Below are 23,522 nucleotides of genomic sequence, written 5' to 3'. Positions count from 1 at the left end.
ACTTTACCCATGCAGGGCCATTTCTGTGGTTTCAGCACCAAACCTTGTCCCCTGAAGTAAGCTGCCTCTCATACTTAGCAGAGTCTGGTATCCGACATAAGTGTACCCTCACCCCCAAGTCCAGGAAGATCAGATTTAACCTGGTACAGAATCTTCTCCCCATTAGAAACTCCGCCGGAGCTATCCCAGTAGGTGCAAGTGGATCCAATAACCAAATATGAACCGGGACAGTTTGGTATCGAGTGAAGCTGCGGGCTGCTTCTTTGAGGAGAAAGTGAGGACTGCAGATGCTGAAGATCAGAGCTGAAAAATGTGTTGCTGGAAAGCATTCCTGAATGAACATTCCCGAAACGTCGATTCTCCTGCTCCTTTGATGCTGCCTGACCTGCTGCGCTTTTCCAGCAACACATTTTTCGGCTGCTTCTTTAAGCCTACCTTCAAAGTTTGGTCCGCTCTTTCTGCTAAACTATCAGACAATAGGTGGTATGGAGTTGAATGCTGAATGCCATTCAACTTGAGGAAACATGGGCAGCACGGTGGTTCAGTGGTTAGCACTGCTGCCTCACAGTGTCAGGGACCTGGGTTCAATTCCCACCTCGGGCAACTGACTGTGTGGAGTTTGCACATTCTCTCTGTGTCTGCGTGGGTTTCCTCCGGTTGACTGGTTTCCTCCCACAATCTAAAGATGTGCAGGTCAGGTTAATTGGCCATGCTAAATTGCCCGTAGTGTTAGGTGCATTAGTCAGGGGTAAATGTAGGGGAATGGGTCTGCGTAGGTTACTCTTTGGAGGATCAGTGTGGAGTTGTTGGGCCGAAGGGTCTGTTTCCATACTGTAGGGAATCTAATCTAATCTTAAAAAAACCCTCGATTATCCGAACATCAATTATTCGAATTCTGGATTATCCGAATGAGAGTTCAAGGTCCCGTAAAAACGCTATCCGTTATCCGAACAATCCGTTATGCAAACAAAGTACTCCCTGCCCATCTCGTTTGGATAATCGAGGTTGTTCTGATCTTGAATTCCCTGCTGGTAAATGATGGCCCAGTCTGTGACCAACACTTCCAGGAGCTCATATATTGCAAAAGATGCTCACAATTCTTGGACCAAGTCTGAAATGAGGTCAGGCAGAACACGAACTGGGCATTAGTCAGCAGGTTGTTCCTTGGTGAGCGCTGCTCTGTGCACATCACCTTACTAATGATTGAGACTGATGGGGTGGTAACAGGCTGGACTGGTATTATATTGTATGTTCAAGACATACCTGGGCAATTTTCGACATTGTCAGAAGGATGCCAGAGTACTAGCTATACTCAAGCTGTTTTTAAAAAAAAATTCATGGTACGAGGGTGTTGCTGGCTAGACCAGCAGTTATTGCCCAGCCATAAGTAAGTTCGGTGTGGGCCTAGAGACATAGGTAGGCCAGATCAGGTAAACCTGACAATTTCCTTCCCTAAAGGACATTAGTGAACCAGATGGGTTTGCCCAACAATTGACAATGGATTAATGGTCTCATTTCATTAGACTCTTGGTTCCAGACTTTTGTTGAATTTAAGTTCCACTATCTGCCATGGTAGGATTCAAATCCAGGTCCCCAAAACTTTAACTAGGTCTTTGGGATTAACAGAGCTGAAAATGTGTCGCTGAAAAAGCGCAGCAAGTCAGGCAGCATCCAAGGAGCAGGAGAGTCGACGTTTCGGGCATGAGCCCGAAACATACACTAAACCAACAGTTCATGGATGCTGCCTGACCTGCTGCGCTTTTCCAGCGACACATTTTCAGCTCTGATCTCCAGCATCTGCAGTTCTCACTTTCTCCTTTGGGATTAACAGCCCAGCAATAACACCACTAGGATGTTACCTCCCCTCCCCCAGCCAGGCAGGCGCACACCTCATCCCACAGTTCTCGGGCTGTGGGAATTACATTGCTCCAGTTTTCTGACATCATTTACCTTGAGCTTGGTAACTTGGGCCTATTAAACCCAATTCACACAATCCTTTCATCTATTTTCATCCTGTCCCACCTTCTCTGACACCGCCTTACTGTGTACTATTTCCATCTGCTTCTTCAGTGAAGACTGATCTACATGACTCAGTCAATAGCTCACTCAAGCCCTTTGCCTCCACAAAATGTTTTCTTTTTCTGTCCTTAATCAGTCACACCATTCCATTAATTATTTGATTTGAATATACTTGGAAAAGACTGCAGTGATTGTAGTGAATCTGAGTTCCCTGATTGGGGCTGTAAATGTGGTTCAACTGGGGAGCCCTGGCTGACAGATAAACAGGAGGGTCCGAGGTTCTGTCCACTCTGAGAGCTGGATTAGTATCAAGGACTCTCTACATGTAAAGGGTCACTTGGTGACAGGAAACCAGCCTCTGAGGAGTTATTTCCGACAAGAGAAGAAAAATTCGCTCCTTAAGAATTTTGCTTGCAACAGTTCTCTGAGTTGGGAGAGCATTTCTGGCATCATGCTGTTAGTTGGGAAGCTTAACTCGTTCAACCCTGCTGTTGAAAACTGGGCTCAGTATGTGGGAAGAATATGTTATTTTCCCTGGGCAAATGACATTGGGGAAGAAGAAATGCAACGAGTAATTCTGACAGCTTGCAGACCCACAGCTTTTTCAGTCATTAGGAGACTGACATTCCCTGATACACCAAATACTAAAATCTTTCAACAGTTGACAGATTTAGTTAAGAAATATTGTGACCCCAAGCCTCCTCCAATTCTGAGATGCTATTGTTTTTACTTGGCAGTACAAGAACCAGGAGAATCTATATTAGGATTGTTGACAATGAGATGCGGACAGACTGTTTGGAGTGTGAGATTAATGATATAAGCATGCAAAAGCAACTACAAGCTGAAGCCCAACTGGACTTTAAACTGACACTACAACTGGCTTTATCATTGGAAAATTCAGCAAGTGGACTATATGAGTTGCAGAGTGGATACCATCACTAGTCCAACTGAGCTTGGGGAACACCACTTGAGTGAAGGCAATTACATAGCCTCACTCAGGACGTATCCTGAACAGAGGTGGTCTAGGTCAGCCCACAGTAAAACCCCAAACCAAAGCCAGGCCTCAGCCAAAGGGTTAAAATTTTCTTCAGGATCCGTGCGGACAAGCGATTGTAGATACTGCTGGGATGCAGGCTCAAGACAGCAAAAGGGATCCATTAGGCCAGAGTAAGTGAATTCATAGGCTGGTATCCAGGAGAGTGCACACCATGAAAAGTCCATGTACATCTGCCTTGGAACGGTTACATTGCCTAGCAACATCCAAATCAGAACCAATCAAAATAAACATTTGGTTAAATGGTCACCTGGTTCTCATGGAGGTAGATACTGGCGTGACTGTATCGGTGTTTGCAGAGCCTGTCTTTAATAAAATTTGCTCTGGACTCCAAACCTTAAGTTTGCATAAGACTTTAGCTAGACTGAGAACCTATAACAGGGAACCATTACAGAGTAACAGGACAACTTCAGTCCAGTCTGTTATGGTTCAGTTCCCACTGATTCTAGTAAAAGGCTCTGGCCCAAATGTGATGGAGTGAAACTGGGTGAGAAAGACTTACCTTGATTGGCTTAATACTTCTCAATTAGAAAATGGCTGCTTGAGTGGAGTCCTAATTAAATACCCAGACGCTTATCAGGGATGTCTAGGGACTGTAAAGGGGCCAAGGCCATTTTACATATTGACCAGGAAGCAGTCCCAGGATTCTGCGTGGCCCACCCAGTGCCATTTGACTTACGGGCAAAAGTGGAGACAGAAACCAGGAGGTTGGAAAGTGAAGGAATCGTCAAACCAGCCAGTTTGGGGAATGGACAGCACCGGTCGTAGTGATTGTGAAACCCGACGGATCGGTTCATCTTTATGGGGATCTTAAACAAACAGTAAACCTCTTCTCGCAGCTGGATAAATACCTAGTGTCTGGCATAGAGGGTTCATACACAAAGCTGACGGGGGAGGGCTGTCCTTCATGATGCTGGACATCAGCTATGGGCTGTACCTGCAATTGTAGTTAGATGGGGATTCCCGGACGTATGCTACAGTTAACACCCCAGAAGAGTTTGTACTGATATCTGAGACAGCCATATCATCAGCCTGTGCCATTTTTCAACAGACGACAGAGAACATTTTACAAGGTCTACCCCAGTTGACAAGGTACCTGTTGGAAGATAAAGTGAGGACAATCAAAGGTGCCCTGGCTCCCACGTCCGTACCGGAGCTGAGGGCTTTCCTTGGGCTGGTGAACTATTATGGAAATATCTGCAAAACTCTGCTGTATTGTGTGGTTGCATTTCAGTGAAAGATCACCTTGTTAAGTAAAAACAGAAACAGAAATAGAATATGATCTTTCAAGCAGATTTCTATCTGGGATCTGACTTATCCGGTCAGAACAGCAACTGGGATCCTAACACTACACTGTCCCTATCAAATACCCCAGGACAGCTACAGCATGGAGTTAGATGCAGCTTAAAGCTCCTTTACACTGGCCCCACAGATACCTGGCTGCATTGAAAATATGAACATTTGTTACTTACCAACGAGTACAACTGTGGCCTCGGCATTGTACGGGATTTTCTCCAACAATTTGAGTTCGTGCTTTGACCTTGATCTCGTCATCTCTGCAGAAAGTGGACATTCCTTCTGTAAGAAGCAGAGAAACAAGTTAAAGGCAGAGGCTTGACAAGTTACCAGCATAAAGAGGGAGAGAGATAGAGACGGAGTGCACCATAGCACCATAGCCCTTCCTGATGAAGGGCTTTTGCCCGAAACGTCGAATTTCCTGTTCCTTGGATGCTGCCTGACCTGCTGGGCTTTAACCAGCAACACATTTTCAGCTCTGATCTCCAGCATCTGCAGATCTCACGTTTTACCCATAGCAGATTATCAGACTCCCCTAATCTCAGTTTTCAATGTTTATGTGATGACTGACGTCAAACTAACTAGGGTTATCTCCCTTCCTCCTTGTTTCAGTAGCAGAAAAAGACCTTTGAAACAATCAAGATCCCAAGCCTGTTCACTGTAGCGCACAGTTTGTTTCCTACCAGAATATCACCTAACATATTTCTATCGTTTCCTGCTATTTCTATCGTTGAACACCACTGCAAAATAATTGTTCAGTTTATTTGCCATCTCTGTAGTTTTCATTATTATTTCCTAGCCTCACTGTCTACAGGACCAACACTCAATAGTTAATTCTTTAATTTTTTTGAGTAACTGTAGAAATTCTTCATATCTGTCTTCGCATCTTTTGCTAGCTTTCTCTTGTATTCTAAACTATCCCTCCTTATTAATCTCTGTCATTTTTCTCTTCTGTTTTTCATACTCTGCCCAATCTTCTGACCTGCTACCTATCTTTGTGGAATTATAACTTTTCTTTCAACTTAATACTACCTTTGACATTCCCAATACACAACAGATGATTGGTCCCTACCAAAGTGAAATTTACAAAATATTAGAGGGATTGACTGCCTGCAGATTGTGCATTTTTTGAGCAACATAGAATGTATCTGCAAATGCAAACTCACCCCATATGTGTCTGCAACAAGCACGAGAGACAGCGAGAGAGAGAGACAGACAGACAGAAAGAGAGAGAGCGAGTGTGACTGCATATTAAAGTGTGTGTGTTTGCATGTGTGCAAGCCTGGTAAAGTTTATGTGTGAGAGTGGAGTATAAGCCTGTGAGAGGGTGTGTGCGTGGGTGAGAGAGAGTGTTTGTGTATATGTGCGTATGAGAGAGAGTGTAAGTATGAAATGGCTTGTTCAATATATCACAATATATCATTTCAGTTGCATGACATTGTAACTTTTTGCCATAAATTCTGTGTTCCTTATGATCCTGCTCCCCAGCTACCTAATGAAGGAGCAGCGTTCCAAAAAACCCCCCTGGTTCACCAACGTCAATTAGGAAGGAGATCGGCCCAATCTGGCCTGTGTGTGACTCCAAATCCATAGCAACCATTCACTAGATTGACTCTTAACTGCCTTCTGGGCACTTAGGGATAGACCTCTATTATTTACGATCTACATCAATGACTTGGAGGATGGGACAGAGTGTAATGCATCCACATCTGCTGATGATACCAAAACAGATAGGAAGGCATGTTGTGACATTCTGTAACTGCGTTTCTCATTCTGATAGATAGACTGAGTGGGCAAAAAGTTGGCAGATGGAGTTTAATGTAGGAAAGTGTGAGGGTGTGCCCATTGGTACAAAGAATCAAAGACAGACTATCATTTAAATGGAGAACAACTCCAAAAAAGACAGATCTGAGTGAAACAAAATGTTATCAGGCAACTACAGCAAATAATTAAGATGACAAATGGAACTTTGGCCTTTATCACTTGGGGATTGGAGTTTAAAAACAGGGAAGACTTGTTACAATTGCACAGGGTGGTAACGAAGCCGCATTGTACACAGCTTTGATCCCCATATTTAAGACAGGATACATTGGCATTGGAGGCTGTTCCTGGGATGAAAGGGTTGATTATCAAGAATAGTAAAACAAATTAGGCCTTTATTAATTAAGTTTAGAAGAAGGAGAGGTGATCTTATTGAAAGATAGTAGATTCTGAGGGTAGATGTTAAGAAGATTATTCCACCTTTGAATAAGAGACACAGTTACAGAATGTCTTTTCCCAGAAAATAGTGAATATCTAGAATTCTCGACCCCAGACAGGTGTGGAGGATAGGTCACTGAAAGTATTTAGAGAGGAGGTGGATTTTGAAATATCAAGGGGTTGAGGGCGATGGAGAGTTCGCATTAAACAGAAGTTGAGGTCTGGGGCACTTCAGCTGTTATCTTATCAAATAGCAGGGTGGGCTTGAGGGGCAGAATGGACTATTCCTGCTCCTGTTTATGTTCCAAAGAAAAAACCCCATCCTATCCAGTCTTTTATAACATCTAAATTTCTCAATTTCTGGCAACACCTTCAATTTACCCTCTTTCTTTGGACATGATGAGTGTAGCCTTACATCAACCTCCATACAAGATGAACTCCGTCCAGAACTGAAACTGTGGTTGCTGCACCATCAGATGCTATTCTGGGTTACACCAGAGCTTCTGTGAGGCCTGTGTGCTCTTGATGACGACAAGCATAAATATGTACAAGATCTTTCACCAAAACACAGTGAACAAACCTCAAGTCCAACTGACCTCACCACTGTCCACTGTCACTTTGGTCTCGTTGTCAGGATTCTCGTCCATCAGTGGCTGGGTGACTGAGGGATCAGCAGACTGAGCGATGTGGTTCTGGCTGTGATGATGGGACATGAGCGAGCCCAGACTTGATGTTGAGATGTTGCGTGAAAATGTGAAGTCCTTGTCCTTATTGGGGTGGCTTTAAAATCAACAAAGAGGAGCATTTGTCTTTTCATTCTGATCCTGTCATTCTCATACCTGCCTCTCCACATTCCTGGCCTTTTGGAGAGAATATTCTGCTGTTTGTCACCTCTCAGATGTTTGACAGCAGAACGCCATCACTGCCAGATTTCTCTGACATTGATTCATTCCACATTGCACACACCGTCATAATTAGAAAGACACCCAACTCTCAGCTCAATAACATCTTGTACTTTTTAAAAAGAACTTTACTGCAGAGAAACAAGCCATTTGGCCAAATTTATGGGGCAAATGTTAAGGGTGGGATACATTGTGAGGTATTTCACAACAGTCTTTAACGGGCCAATGGGATTGGTGGTCAGGTGGTAACGTCACTGAGGTTACTCATAATTGAAAACTCCAGGCCAATGTTCTGGGACTACTGGTTCAAATCCCACCATAGCAGATAGTGAAATTTTCATTTAATAAATTCAAATCAATAATAAAAAGCCGGTCAATTGGTGACCTTGTAAATAAATTGTCATAAAAGATCCAACTGCTTCACAAATGTCCTTCAGGGAAGGAAATCTGACCGTATCCAGTCAGACCTACATGTGACTCCAGACCCACAACAATGGGGTTGACTCCCAACTGCCCTCTGGGCAATGACCAACCAGCAGTGAATGCTGGCCAAGCTAATGCCCACATCCATGAAAGATTTTTTTAAAATAAATTAAGCTATGAGTGATTTTTAAGGTGGTGACCAAATGCCTGGTCAATTCTAAGGTTTTAAAGTATACCTATATTACACCTCCATTAGAATCGTGAACACAGTTCAAAAGATAAAGGGAGGTGAAGGGCTTAAGAAGGTACAAGGATAGGGAGAGGTGTACAGGCTGGAGCAGGATACAGAGTTATAGGGTCTGGGGGAGATTACAGAGTTAGGGACAGTTGTAGGTCTGGGGGAGATTACAGAGTTAGGGAGAGTTGTAGGGTTTGGGGGAGATACAGAGTTAGGGAGAGTTGTAGGGTCTGGGGAGATTACAGAGGTAGGGAGAGATGTAGGGGCTAGAGGAGGTTACAGAGATGGGAAGGGGTGTAGGGAGTGGGGGAAGTTAGCGAGATAGAGAGTAATTTGTATGTATTTACAGCGGAGTAAGAATGATGAATGGAGGAAGTTACAGTGAGCAAGTGCGGTGAGAGTTGTAGAACTGGGAGAAGTTAGAGATAGATAAGAACACATGGTGACAGACCGAGAGAAAACAAGAGTGCTGGGAAAGATTGACAGACATTGAGGTGGTTACAAATCAACAAATCAATTCCTTTTTAGTTATGTTAGGAAACAAACTAATCAGAAACAGTGTTAGCCCTTAAACTGATGATTATGATAGTTCCAATTTTAAAAAAAAGCCAAAATGCTGACTAATACTGTTACTATTTGCATGAAAGAAGAGATCAATATGCATCAAATGTTTTATTAACCAGCACCTCTAGGACTAGCAGTGTGCTGGTTGGTCAAGAGGCCCACATAATCAATGTAACTGAAAAGTCATGTAGAGGTATACACAGTGTTATACCTTAAAACACTGAAATAATAATGAAAGTTTGCCTTAAATAAAACTTAGCAGCAGACAGCCTTCTCACTTTCATCTTCAATTGACTACCTGAAGATCGCAAAGATTGCAATAAGAATAAAGTTTTAGTACTTCAGGGATTGAATTTTTTGCTGGTTTATCGAGAGTGCTGGATCATAAGGTGCCTGTTAAGTCAAAGTTTTCTGCACCACACATTGAAAGGAATTTGACTTAGTGTCTGTGGTGGACTAACATTCATGTCAGCACCTTCCTCAGTCACGCTACCTGTGTTTGAGAAGCAGAGCTCTCAGCACATTGGCTCGGTCCTCGGCCTTAATCTGATCAGAGATGATCATCTGTTCAACCACCTGATGTGCAATTCCTGGTAAGCTCTTCTGGTCCAAGTCTAATAGAACTGTGCCTGAGAGAGGACAAGAGAAGGTTAGATATACACAGCGTCATAGTTCAAGCTTCCCCAGCATGGTACTGAGGCACACAAGTTAAGGAGTCATCATTTTGATTCTTGGAATGTGCTGAGCTCCATGATCACGACCAATGATAGTTTGAAAGTTCCTGAGAGAGGCAGCATCGTGGTTATGTTTTAATGGATTATTACCTGGATGTGTCTATAGCTTTCTTTTTGAGGGGGGGGGGGGGGGGGGGGGGTGCGTGGTGGTGGTTTCAATTCAGTTAACCAAACATACTTAAAATGAACACCTAGTCATACTCTCGTTGATGATGACCATGAAACTACCAGATTGTTATAAAAACCCATCTAGCTCATTAATGTCCTTCAGGGATTCAATCTGCCAGCCTTATCTAACGTGGCCTACACATTATTCCAGACTCACGTCAATGTGGTTGACTCTTCACTACCCCCTGAAATGGCCTCATCAGTCACACCAGGGGACACATCCCCAGAGAGTGGTGCAGGCTAGATCATTGAAGACTTTTGAGTCAGAAGTAGATGATTCCCTTATTAGTCAACAATCTAAGTGTATGGGGTAGACAGGAAAATGTAGCTGAGCCCACAATCAGATCAGTCATAACCTTACTGAATTGTAGAGAAGAATCAAGGAGCTGAATGTCCTCCTAGTCCTAATTCATATGTTCATTTTTGCTGTTATACTCAAGGCGTTGGTGGCTCACCTTCAGTTTCTCAAGGACAGTTTGACTTCAGTGAAATATACTGACCTTGTCAGCTACGCCCACAACAGAGAAAGAATGTAAACAAAACATCAGCCAAACATGGCCCGATGATCCTAGCTGGCAGGAGAGTTTGTAAGTACGCAATGACAAGAGCTACAATACCATCCTGTTCTGAAGAACGAACTCTCACACAACACCAACCATACCATATTGAATAAGCTCAACAAATAAATGAATGAATAAAAAAATAAATAGAATGATCAGGAATTGAAACTAGTATCAGTGCCAAATAATCATGGAATAAGATGGATAGCAGCAACCTGGCTACAAAATTAGCTGGTTGACAGGAAACTGGCAGTTGAACTTCAATGCAGGAAAGAGAGGGGATATATTTTGGTGCGAAGGTGATGAATAGACAATATAAATGAAGTGCAGGAGCAGACGGATCTGAGGGTTTATATCTGCACAGAACATTGAATATGGCAGGACAAGTTGAGAGATCAGTTAATAAAGCACACAGCCTCCTTGACTTTATTCAGAAGGGCATTGATTTCAGGAGCAAGGGGGGTGATGTTGAGTTTGGTTTCAGCCAGAGTGTTGTACACTGATCTTGGTGACAGGATATGAAGGCATTGTAGAGAGAGCACAAGAGATTTACCAAATGGTTTCAGTGATGAGGAACTTCAGTTATGAAGGTAGATTGGCGAAGCTGGGACTATCTTCCTTGGAGAAGATAGAGATATTCAAAATCATGAGCAGTCTGCACAGAGTAGATCGAGGAAGATCAAGAATAAGAGGGCACCAACTTAAACAACTGGAAAAGGAGCAAGAAAGATGTGGGAAAATGCTTTTCCATGCAGTTAGGGTCATGATTGTGCTGCCTGAGGACATGGTGGAGGCAGATTCAATTGAAGCATTCCAAATAGGGTCATCTGAAATGGAACAATGTGCAGGGTTACATGCAGGAGACAGGAGAATGGTTCAAGGTGAATTGCTCATTTGGAGGGCCAGCACAGACATGATGGACTGAATGCCTCCTTCTGTGCTGTCTCAACTCTGAGATAGTTGTCATGGTCACCATTACAGAATCACTGATGGACAGCCACAAATACCCATCTGGTTCATTAATAGTGAAGGAAGCTTGCCACGTTACACATGACTCCAGACCCACAGCAATGTGGTTCACTGATAACTGCCCATTGAAGTGGCTGAGGAAGACACTCCATTGTATTAACGAGGGATTTTAACTGAAGTAATTTTTTCACCTGTCTGAACAGTTCAAATTAATAACGTTTGAGCGACGGAACTGCACATTGGTGCAGGAAATGCTTCAATAGTACTGATGCCATAAAAACTCAAACCCATACCATAAATACTCGAGCCCATTACTATTAGTATTCATTTTCTCACGATGCCCTAAATACTTCAGATCCTGATCAGCTGCATACAAACTTTATTTGAATTAACACTGAACATTTATTAAGTGGCCTCCTCCCAATCTCCCTACCTGCCCCTCACCTTCAATGCTTTGCATTGTCCTGAAAACAGGCTTTGCACATGAATTAGTAAATTGGAAACACAGGTGATTTACTGGAAGTGGTTAATAGATGAAAAATAAGTCACTGTTATTTGGTGATGGAGAAAAAACAAAGTTCAGTTGTGTATAACAGCACTTATCGATATAAAAAAAGCATTTACCATGTGCCAGGGTCTTCCTGAGCTCCAGCAAACTGCGGAAGCTGAGCGAGGCGACATGGGGCTTTCCCCACCGATCCGTTTCCTCCTCCACGTCCTCCTCAAATTTGATCCACCTAGCCGTCTCCTTCCACTGCATTTCATGATTCTTATCCATTGTCAACTCATTCAGTTCAACAAACACCTTAGCAGAAGCACAATGAGAAAACATCAGATGACAACTACCAGCAGTTAACCTCAAAGGTACAGCCCAAAGCCAGGACTCTCTCAACAAGGAAAATAGTTGTGGTTGTTGGAGGACTGTCATCTCAGCTCCAGGATACCTCTGGATAAGTTCTTCAGGGGACTGTCCTAGACCCAACCACTTTCAGCTGCTTCATCAATAACCTTCCCTCTACCATAAGGTCTGAAGTAGGGTTGTTCACTGATTACTTCACAATACTCAGCACCATTCTTAACTCCTCAGATACTGAAGCAATCCAGGCTCACATTCAATTGGGCTGATGAGTGGCAAGTTACATCTGCATAGCTCAAATACCAGGCAATGACCAAACTTCATAAGAGAGAGCTCAAGCTGCTCCCCCAGTACTCAAAGAGGCAGAAACAAAAAGTAGAGCCAAGACCAGAACCAAACAAGCCATGACCTTACAGAATGTTGGAGCAGGCTCATGAGGTTGAATGGTCTCAACCTGTCTCCAAGCCCTATGTCCCTATGACCATTGTTAACCTGCCCAATATCAACATCCTGGGGGTTACCATTGACCAGAAACTGAACTAGATTTGCCAGATAAACACAGTGACTACAAGAATAGGTCAGGCACTGGGAATATCACGAGTAGCAAAATCCCATGATTTCCCAAAGCCTGTCCACCATCTATAAAGCAGAAATTAGGAATGCGATGGAATACTCCCCATTTGCCTGAATGAGTACAGCCCCAACAACCCTCAAGAAGCTTGACACCACCCAAGGAAAAGCAGCCGTCTTGATTGGTACCACATCCCACACCGTCAACATTCACTCTCTCCACCGCTCACAGAGCAGTGTATACCAGCTACACAAAGGGTCTTGGGGCATGGTAATAGTTTCCCTACCTCTGCGTCAGTCAAGTTCCACCTCAGGATGTGATGAGCACAGAAGTGTCATAACCTGTCTGAATAGATGGGTGAGAAGTGATTTTTCTACCATCCATAAGGTGCATTCAATAACTCATCAAGGCTCCTCTAGCAGCACCTTTCAAACCCACAACTGTTCTCAACTACCAGGACAATGGCAGCAGGTGCAGAGGAACAAGAAGCCCCTGTAAGTGTTTCTCCACCGTCCTGAATTACAAACATATTACCGTTCCTTCAGCTGTTGGGTAAACTTCCTGGAAATGTCTCCCTAAGGGCACTGTGTGTGCCCCCCACATTTCAAGAACTGCAGTGGCTCTAGAGGGCAGTTCATCATCACCTGCTCCAGGGTAATTAAGGGCAGGCAATAAATGCTGGATCAGCCAGTAACACTCACATTCCACCAAGGAATGGAAAAATACCTCATCGAGAAACAAAAGATTCAACTCAGCAATGTCACCATCAAAAATCCAGAGCTGAAAATGTGTTGCTGGTTAAAGCACAGCAGGTCAGGCAGCATCCAAGGAACAGGAAATTCGACGTTTCGGGCCAGAGTCCTTCATCAGGAATTTCCTGTTCCTTGGATGCTGCCTGACCTGCTGTGCTTTAACCAGCAACACATTTTCAGCTCTGATCTCCAGCATCTGCAGACCTCACTTTTTAATCAAAAATCCAGACACAAGTCAATACCACCTGCCAGATACCCAGTGATGGAGCTCAGCATTTCCCATTAACGAAACAATGCCACAATCTGATACAATATTTTCAGGACCTGAAAGGCAAACTTGTTTTCAAACTTTTTTTGAAATTTGAAAGATCAAACCTTTGATCCCAAGTTCTCACCTAAAGTGCACAGTCTATTCCCCAGAACGATAGCCTGATTATTTTTCCCACATGATGGCAAAGTCGCCACTCTGATTCGGGTCTATCATTTATCAGTCCTATCCCACCGTGAACATCAGTGGCTATGACAGACAGTACGTTGCTGGCTGCAATGGCGATAGATAAATCAACCTGTTTTAGGCTGAGCCTGTCTGTACAGCTTTAAGTGCTTGCTCACTAGTTACGGGGCCAAGCAGCGACCTGAAAATTAGCATCTATAATTACAAAACATTGTCCGCAGGCACATCTATTGGTCAGTATCCACTTCACAATGTAAAGAAGTGGATCTCAGATCTCACTGAGCTCACTTCTGACAAATTAACTCACAAGGTATGCAGCCATTGTCTCTTGTTCTTCTCCTGTCATGAAGCTGCTCCTGGCCTCCTGAGGGGCGAGAGAGTCCGGGTGGGGAAGGTGATCAGTGAGCAGATCTGTAGCTCTGATCTCTGGTCTGTGCTGCGTTAACTGATCACTAGCACACAGGCACTTGGTTTAGGGAAGGGAAGCTCAGCAGGGGCCTCATCCCTGCTAGCTTGCAGCCAATCCCCAGTGAAAGCCACAGAGGGGTGGAGTCTGAATGTCCCCAGGGTGGAGTCTGGATGATAGCTGCACTCGACACAACAGCACTGACCTTCCCCAACACAGCCTTACACCCACTACAAGAATCACACAGGGATATCCGCCCCTTCAACAAGTGCATCTCAACCACAGGACCTCAAGGGACAAGTCAACACCTTCACACAAAGACAGACTTCACTCAGAAAGAAAGTTATAAGCGCACAATGTACCTCATGTGGTTGCCGATCAGCTCTCTTGGTCTTTGGGTAGATTTCGGAATGCTCCTTTCCCACATGAACAACTGTGCCTTTTGTGCTCCTTTTGACCAAGTGCCGTCGAACTCCAGGAACATCCTCAAATCGATGACCTGTGGAGAGGAGATACATTTGTGATTCCCTACCACCTGTGAAGATCATGATCTGTCTAGTGAGAAATCTCCCAACAGAATGGGCAGGCATCCCAGAACGAGAATTACAGCCGGTCTACGGTTAAGACCTATAAAGTCATTCAGCCCAACTAGTCTATGCTGGTGACTGTCCTAGACAGAGTAGAATGGCTCTGAATGGGGAAGGTTATTCAGCCCATCTTAGATAACCCATGACCTGTTGCAACATCAAACAGTGCAGTCCCTAAATGTCAGCTCAGGCCAATGGCAGGAGTGATGTGTGAACACACAGCACACACTCAGGAGGTGAGATGTTTATCACTGAGCGAGCTAACATTTGAGATTGGAGGGGAAGGGAAGAGTGAGAAAAAGAGAGAACTATTCACCCTAGATTCTCACAAATGCTGCAGTGTGTGTGTGTGTGTTGGAGAGGAGAGGTCTCAGACTAACACATACCATCTGGAGTCACATGCTTCTTCAGACTAGTGAGGGGACCAATTAAAGCAAAAACTGCTTTTCAAGGACAAAACCTTACACAGATTAAAACTACCGTTTAAAACACAGCCTCAAAGAAGTTGCAACCCTCAACCGATCAAACTGGCAACAGCAAGACTTTCCTCGTCTGGTTACCTCAGTTGAACTTGGTACCTTTTTTCTTTATTCATTCACGGGATGAGGGGATTGCTGGCTAGGCAGCATTTATTGCCCATCCCTAATTGCCCAGTTAAGAGTTAACCACATTGTTATGGGTCTGGAGTCACATGTTGGCCAGACCAGGTAAGGATGGCACTTTCCTTTCCTAAAGGGTATCAGTGACCCAGGTGGGTTCATGGCCTTCATTAGACTCTTAATTCCAGATTCTTTTAAAAAAAAATTGAATTCAAATTCCACCATCAGCCAGGACATTACCTGGGTCTCTGGATTACAGTCCACTAGGCTAGCGCCTCCCCTGAATGAGGCGCAAGAGTAAAAAAAAGTCAGCTACTTGTCTTCGGTGTACACACACACACACACACACACACACACACACACAATGAAAGCAGAGATAAACTGTACCTTTGCAGTGATGGCTTCATAATAAAACATACTTGAAAGATAGAGAACATGCATACTGAAGCCAAAAAATACAGATCTCTGAGAACAATCTCAATACATATGCACTACCTTCAAGGAACAATCTGAGTAAAGTCTGATCTGCACAGCACCAAGTCTATAGGGAACGGTTCCACAGTTACACTTTTTTCTTAACTAACTGCAAAACCAGTCTGAGCAGGTGGTGTGTGTGCTACAATCAGCGAAGGGTTAAGGAAAGGGAGGTTAAACTGGTTAGACTTGTCAGAAAATCTGAGAAGACTGCAAAATGAGGGAGCAATGAATGGACTGAGAGAGATATAATGGCAAGATAATTGAAGTGAACAGAGGCGATTCATCAAAGGAGGCAAGAATAAGCATCAAAATAAAAACAGAAGAATGCTAGAAATGTTCAGAAGACCAGGTAGCACCTGTGCAGATAGAAACAGAGATAATGTTTCAGGGTGATGGCCTATTGCATGGTAATTCTGATGGACACTGAGCTGGGTGTGTGTGTGTGTGAGAGAGATAACTCTGACAGGTCGAGGTGATAACTGAAACTTTAAAGTTCAGGCTGAGACAATCCGACAGACAGAAACTGTACATGACAGTTTACAGGATTGTTTCAGAATTGCAGAAGGGTGGCATTCGGTCCAATGTGCCTGCATCGGTTAATGCAAATGCCTTGTTTGAGGGAAACGAGAATTCCCATCCCATACAGAAAGAGAGAGACGGTAGTAACATAAGGGATAAACACGAGTCTTGCATATAGGCTATAACTTTGACAGCCACAGGATTTTACAAGGTGCTTTACACATGAACACTTCATCATCAGGGTCATCATTCCTGATGAAGGGCTTTTGCCCAAAACATCGATTTTCCTGCTCCTTGGATGCTGCCTGACCTGCTGTGCTTTTCCAGCACTACTCTAATAAGGGCACAGGGTAGAACACCTACTCTACAACACAGTGCCATGGAATCATCTTTCCCAACCTGAGGAGAGTAGGTGGATTACAGTTTCATGTCTCAACTGAATAATCACACAACCAACATTATACACACACTCCCCACCTGACCATCAGTCTGGTATTCCCTCAGCTCTGACTCTGAGACAGTGTGGCGCTCCCTCAGCACTGACACTCCGACACTGCACGCTCCTTCAGAACTGACCCTCCTACAGTACAGCACTCTCTCAGCACTGACCCTCTGACAGTGCAGTGCTCCCTCAGCACTGACCCTCTGACAGTGCAGCGCTCCCTCAGCACTGACACTCCGGCAGTGCAGCACTCCCTCAGCACTGACCCTCCGACAGTGCAGCGCTTCCTCAGCATTGACCCTGAGACAGTGTGGCGCTCCCTCAGAACTGGCCCTCCTACAGTACAGCACTCTCTCAGCACTGACCCTCTGACAGTGCAGTGCTCCCTCAGCACTGACCCTCCTACAGTGCAGCACTCCCTCAGCACTGACCCTCCGACAGTGCCCACTCCCTCAGCACTGACCCTCCGACAGTGCCCACTCCCTCAGCACTGACCCTCCGACAGTGCGGCGCTCCCTCAGCATTGACCCTTCGAAAGTGCGGCGCTCCCTCAGCATTGACCCTTCAACAGTGCGGCACTCCCTCAGCACTGACCCTCCGACAGTGCAGCACTCCCTCAGCACTGACCCTCCGACAGTGCAGCACTCCCTCAGCACTGACCCTCCGACAGTGCGGCGCTCCCTCAGCACTGACCCTCTAATAGCGTGGTGTTCGCTCAACAATGATTCTCCAACAGTGCGGCGCTCCCTCAGCACTGACCCTCTAATAGCGTGGTGTTCGCTCAACAATGATTCTCCAACAGTGCAGCGCTCCCTCAGCACTGACCTCCCAATAGCATGCACTTCCTGTGACTGGCCCTCGGACAGTGCAGTGCTCCCTCAGCACTGACCCTCCGATAGTATGGCACTCCCTCAGTATTGACCCTCTAACAGTGTGCACTCCCACAGCACTGAACCTAGACAGTGTGCACTCCCACAGCACTAATCCTCTGACAATGCGGCACTCCCTCAATACTGACCCTCTGACAGTGTTTCACTCCCACTGCACTGACTCTCTTGATATATTGCTGGAAGTTTTGCAGTGAGGTTTTTCCCTGCAATCTTCTCATCCAAAGACTTGATCACAATACCTCTGAGCCAAGGTGACACTTAGGTTAACAGATTATGACTCAAATCCCTGTGAATCTAAGGGGGCCAAAGTGTAAAACCCCTGTGCTGAAACTGCTTGGGAATCATACATCTCGAGTTTTCCAGCTTTCTTTGTGAAGGGAATGTAATACAAATCCAATGCCCTGTGCTTCCTTCGATAACCCTATTGCCTCATTTTTCATCCAACTCCCTCCAAATCCATCCAATTTAAATACTGAAGTAACTGTCCCACTAAAGTTCAAAGGTTAATGCCTCAAGTACAAAAACTAGGAGTGGACCATTCAAGCCTGCTCTGCCATTCAATATGACCATGGCTGACGAGTCCCCTGTTCCTGCATCCTCCCCATGCTCTTTGCTCCCTTTAGCCCGATGAACTATATTGATCTCCTTCTTGAAAACATCGAATATTTTGGCCTCAACTGCTTTCTGTAGCAGAGAAAGGTTCCCCACTCTCTGGGTGAAGACCTTTCTCCTCATCTCAGCCCCAAATGGCCCACCCTGTAGCCTTAGGCTGTGAACCCCAGATAATGGGGAACATATAACCTTTTATAGTCCTGTCAGAATTTAACCAGTTTATAGAAGATTCTACCCCCCACCCCTGCCCCCGCCTTCCTGCATTCTTTTAAACTCCAGTGAACACATTCCTAACTGATTCAGTCTCCCTTCAAATGTCAGTTCTGCTATCCCAGGAACTATCTGGTCGGCCCTTATTGCACCCCCTCCATAGCCACGCATCCTTCCTCAGATAGAGAAATAAAAACTGTTTTCCTACACTCAAATCCTCTCATTATGAAAGCCAACATACCATTTCCTTTCTTCACTACCTGCTGCACCTGCATGTTTACTTTCAGAGACTAGTACACAAGGACACTCAGGACTCATTGTACCTCCCCCTTTTCCCAATCTATGGTCATTCAGATAATAATGTGCGTCCTGCTGCCAAAGTGGATAACTTCACATTTATCTGTGTTATATTTCAACTGTCATTGTTTGTCCACTCACACAATCACACTGAAGCATCTCTGCATCCTCCTCACAGTTCTCTCCCACACCTCCCCACCACCCAAACTAGCTTAGTATCATCTGCAAACCTGGAGATATTGCACTTAGTTGTCTCACCTAAATTATTAATATATATTGTGGGTAGTTGGGATGTTAGCACTGAGCCTTTGGTACCCCACCAGTCACTGTCTGCCTTTCGGAAGATGGTCCATTTATTCCTACTCGTTGTTTTCTGCCAGTTTTCTCTCCAAAATAAGCACAGACAACACTGGGGAGAAACAGTTCTGAAGGTAGGTGATACTGGACTTGAAATGTGAAACTCTTTCTCTCTCCACAGATTATGCCAGACCAGCACTGTGTATGTTTCGTTAAGCTTTCCAGCATCTGCAATATTTTGCCTTTATTCCAGTTTTCTATCCATATAGTACACTACCCAAATCCCACTTTAATTCTACATGCAATGTGGGACCTCATTGAACAACTTCTCAAAGTCCAAGTAAACTGCATCCATTAGCATCCCTAATCAATTCTACTCGACACATGCTTGAAGAATCCAGATTTGTCAAGCGTGATTTCCCTTTCCTACATCCATGTTGACTCTGTCTATTCCTGTGGCAAATCACTCCATACTCTCAACAGTTCTCCGTGTACAAAATTTTCTTCTAACCTTTCTCCTCAATCAGAGGATTTAAAACTGCCTCATCTCAGTGACGGTACAGCCAGATGAAACAGCAGATTGAATGCTTGAAGTTTGTTCCACAAATCAATAACTCTCTGCGTCGAGATGAATGTCGCCACATCAGTCCGAATGTTACTTTGGCTCTTTTCCTGCTGTTCATTTTGAGTAATATTCCAAGCTTACCCAGTCTGCACCAAATGTTGTCTTCCTCTACATTGTCAGCTCTGGGCTGTAACATCACCACAGCAATCCTGGGAATGGCCCTTGCAGCACTGCTTCCATCAGGAACCCAGAGCATTAGTGAGCTGGTGATTTACTCTAACTTCACACATTACAATCACAGTAACAAGAAGCAATTAACAAGAGATAAGAGGAAGACAGCATCCAGGTGCAGTTCAAACACCCGAGGCTATCGTAATTGTAATGACCATTATTTGCTGTGTCCAGTTTCTTCTGGTTTCATACCTGGCAACATTCCTCAGAATGTTCCCACCCAAGATAACACCCTAAACAACACATTTTCTACTTCTACACAAATCTGCATTTATAGAATGCCTTCATTGAAACAACTCCGGCGTCTCCAATTCTTTGAAACAAAACATCTCTGGACTTCACAAACATTTTTAGACAAAATTTGACTCAGCCACATGAGGAGATATTATCAAAAAGATAGTGTTTAACAGCAAGACATTAAAAATCACACACCAGGTTATAGTTCAATATATTTATTTGGAAGTACTAGCTTTCATTGTTGGTCCTTCATCAGATAGCTGTGGAGCAGGATCATAAGGCACAGAATTTATAACAAAAGATCTGTCTCATGCAACTGAAACGATATATTGAACAAACCCAGATTGCTGTTAAGTCTTTTATCTTTTAGAATGGGTTGCAGGTTTCGGTTCATTAATATGTAAATCCCAGAACTTCTTTCCAGTCACATTCTTGAGATGACTTAAGCTTTTATTAAAAAAAAATGACATCTCAGCTCAGACAATGCATTAAAGGTGTGAGGTTAGAGTTTGTCTGTATCCCAATCTTGAGCCAGATTGGTTCTATTTCCAAAGTAGGAAGTTATAAAATATTGCAAAGGGTTAACTGCCTGCAAACTGTGTGGTTTTGAACAAAATAGAATGTATCTGCAATTACAATTCTGCAAATGCAAATTCACCCACAGACTTGTGTGTGTGTGTGTGTTATGGACAGAGATAGGTGCGTGCAACAGGGTAGGTTTTACAATTGGGGAAAGGGTAAATATGATGCTGCAAGACAGGATCTGAGGATTGTTCCTTGAAAAAAAATGCAAATTCACCCACAGGATTTTGTGTGTGTGTGTGTGTGTGTGTGTGTGTGCGTGTGTGTGTGCGCGCGCGCGCGCGCATGAGGGAGGGAGTGAGAGAGAGTGTGTGCGTGTGCATGTGCAAGTGCAGGGGGCTAGGTGGTGGGAGAGAGAATGTGTGTGTGAATGTGTGTTTGCATGCATGGTATCACTTCTCAGCCTTTTGGCTCGGATTATGTGTAGTTCCTGAGGACCAGAGGAAGAGATTCTGCTCGAGTGCTGCAGGTTCGACGCTGCGGAATTGTGCTGGCAGGGGAGAAACCACGGGGATCATGTTGCGAGTCATCGGAGCAGCTGGAGACCATTGCTGGATCGTGATTGGACGTTGGAGAATCGTTTGGTTGTGCTAACCTGCTCTATGTGGATCTTTATGCTGGCTTCGGCCTAACGCCAACCTCAGAGCTATGGCCTCAGCAGCTGCTCGCAGCCCAGGCCAGGGCATTCGCAACACAATCAGGGTGACTGTGAAGAAGGCGGAAGAGCGCACACTGGTCGATCAGATGGTGTTTGTGAAGAAGATTTTGCTGGAGTGCTGTGGGTTTGAAGTAGCAGACGTGTACTGCTGCGGAACGCTCCGAGTAGTTGGACTGTTCCGTATCACCTGTCCTTCGTGGAGAAGTTTATGAAGAAAAACTCCTTTGACCACAAGTCCATCAGGAAGTGGTCAGCACGTAGTGTCCTTGAGACCCTTCAGGAAAAGGAGAGGGCGGATCCTATCGAGCAGTTCCCTGAGCAGACTGTCAAAGCCATTTGGCAGAATACCTCATCGCCAGAACTTTCCAACAAGCACCAAGACATGGCTTGGCTGGTGGTGAGAAGGGCTCTGCCTGTGAGATCCTTTATGCACGCCCGGACTCTCAGTCGCACCGCATGCTGCCCTCAAAGCGGCTGCGGGGGGGGGGGACAAGACTGTCACACACCTCCTTCTGGAATGTCCCTACGGAGAAGAAGTCTGGAGAGGAATGCAGAGGTGTTTGTTGAGGTTCGTCCCGAGCAGCGCCGTGACGCGGGACTCTGTGCTCTACGGCCTGTTCCCCGGGACGCACACTGAGACGACCATCAACTGTGCCTGGAGGATCATCAACTCGGTGAAGGACGCTCTCTGGACGGTCCGAAACCTGTTATCTTCCAGCTGAAGGAGTTGACCCCGACTGAGTGTTGCAGACTAGCACATTCCAAGGTCCAGGACTACGTGCTGAGGGACGCGCTGAAGCTTGGGGCAGCTGCCACCAAGGCGCGGTGGGGAAAGACCGCCATGTAACATCTGCCTGCCTAAGAAAAACAGGGGGCCCACCCAGTCATTTGGGCTCTGCTGACGCCTCAGCTAAATATATGGACATATGATTGATAAACATACAGACCTGTATATAAAAATGATAAATTCTGATCTCTGTATGTAAACATTTACGTATGTATGGCATGACCAACTCTACAGACCATCAAATTATTTTATGAATAAAGTATTTCTTTTTGTAATAAAAAAAATGTGTTTGCATGCATGGTAGTGTGTTTAGAGGCTGATAGCCAGGTTCAGTACCAATGAGGACAGCCTCAATCAGGACCTTGGGTTCAGGTCACAGTACAGGTGACCCCACAACAGTATACGCTCTCACACACATGCACAAACACACACTCCTACATACTCACATAGACTCTCTCATACACATGCTTGCTCTCTCTCTCTCAGACACACACATACATCCTCCATGACAACGTATGAATGGACACAACTCAACAATTGCCAGTGAGGGAACACTTCAGCGGTCAGGAATATTCAGCCTCAGATCTTCGGGTGACCATCCTCCAAGGCTGACTTCAGGATTCACAACAATGCAGACTGGCCGAGCAGAGGCTGACAGCCATGTTCGGTACCCATGAGGATGGCTTCAACCAGGACCTTGGGTTTATGTCACACTACAGATGACCCCACTACACGATACACACTCTCTCACACACACACAAGCACACATACATGCACTCTCTTACATACTCTCTCTCCCAGACAGACAGATACACACACACGTTTATACTCCGTCACACTCAGGCACACAACATATTGTTCATTATATCGTTTCAATTGTATGACATGGAGATCTTTTGCTGTAAATTCTGTGTCTTATGAATCTCCAGCTACCTGATGAAGGAACAGCGCTCTGAAAGTTAGTGCTTCCAAATAAACCTGTTGGATTATAACCTGGTGTTGTGTAATTTTTAACTTTGTCCACCCCAGTCCAACACCAGCACCTCCACATCAGATTTAGGAAGAGAATTCCAGAACTCGAGGACTCTTGGTAATGGAAGGGATAGCCTTTAGCGGCTCAGTTTAAAATCTGTGGTGCTCAAAAACCCAGAAACAGAGAAATGCAGAGATCACAGACAATACAGGACACTCCAAAGGAAAAGAGTGGCAAAGCAATGCACTGACTTGAAAGCATGAATTAGCCAATGCAAGATCCACAGAATGGAAGTCACAGGGTTAAGAATGCCTAAACTGATCAGATTTGTTGAATTCAATTCATGAAGGTTAAAGGGATTAGTTATATGGACAGGGTGCAGAAAGTTATCTAA

General features: G+C 44.7%; 1 protein-coding gene across 5 annotated transcripts in view; it reads right to left on the bottom strand.

The window, feature by feature from the left end:
* Positions 1 to 23,522, bottom strand: part of LOC132815145 (anion exchange protein 2-like) — a 260,861-nt gene that overhangs the window by 37,173 nt on the left and 200,166 nt on the right. For 4 of the 5 annotated variants that reach the window (XM_060823950.1, XM_060823951.1, XM_060823952.1 and 1 more), the window contains 5 exons: positions 14,528 to 14,664; positions 11,751 to 11,931; positions 9,189 to 9,324; positions 7,165 to 7,348; positions 4,546 to 4,651 (listed from right to left, as the gene is read on the bottom strand). In XM_060823950.1, the coding sequence (XP_060679933.1) occupies positions 4,546 to 4,651; positions 7,165 to 7,348; positions 9,189 to 9,324; positions 11,751 to 11,931; positions 14,528 to 14,664 (744 nt within the window). Of the gene's footprint in view, positions 1 to 4,545; positions 4,652 to 7,164; positions 7,349 to 9,188; positions 9,325 to 11,750; positions 11,932 to 14,066; positions 14,240 to 14,527; positions 14,665 to 23,522 lie in introns of those variants that run through there. The other variant, XM_060823955.1, reaches the window with a different exon arrangement.

The sequence above is a fragment of the Hemiscyllium ocellatum genome, chromosome 4 (assembly GCF_020745735.1).
Source record: "Hemiscyllium ocellatum isolate sHemOce1 chromosome 4, sHemOce1.pat.X.cur, whole genome shotgun sequence".
In the NCBI taxonomy this organism is placed as follows: domain Eukaryota; kingdom Metazoa; phylum Chordata; class Chondrichthyes; order Orectolobiformes; family Hemiscylliidae; genus Hemiscyllium; species Hemiscyllium ocellatum.
The sequence above is the reverse complement of the archived record's forward strand: the minus strand, read 5'-3'. Positions and strand labels throughout refer to the sequence as shown.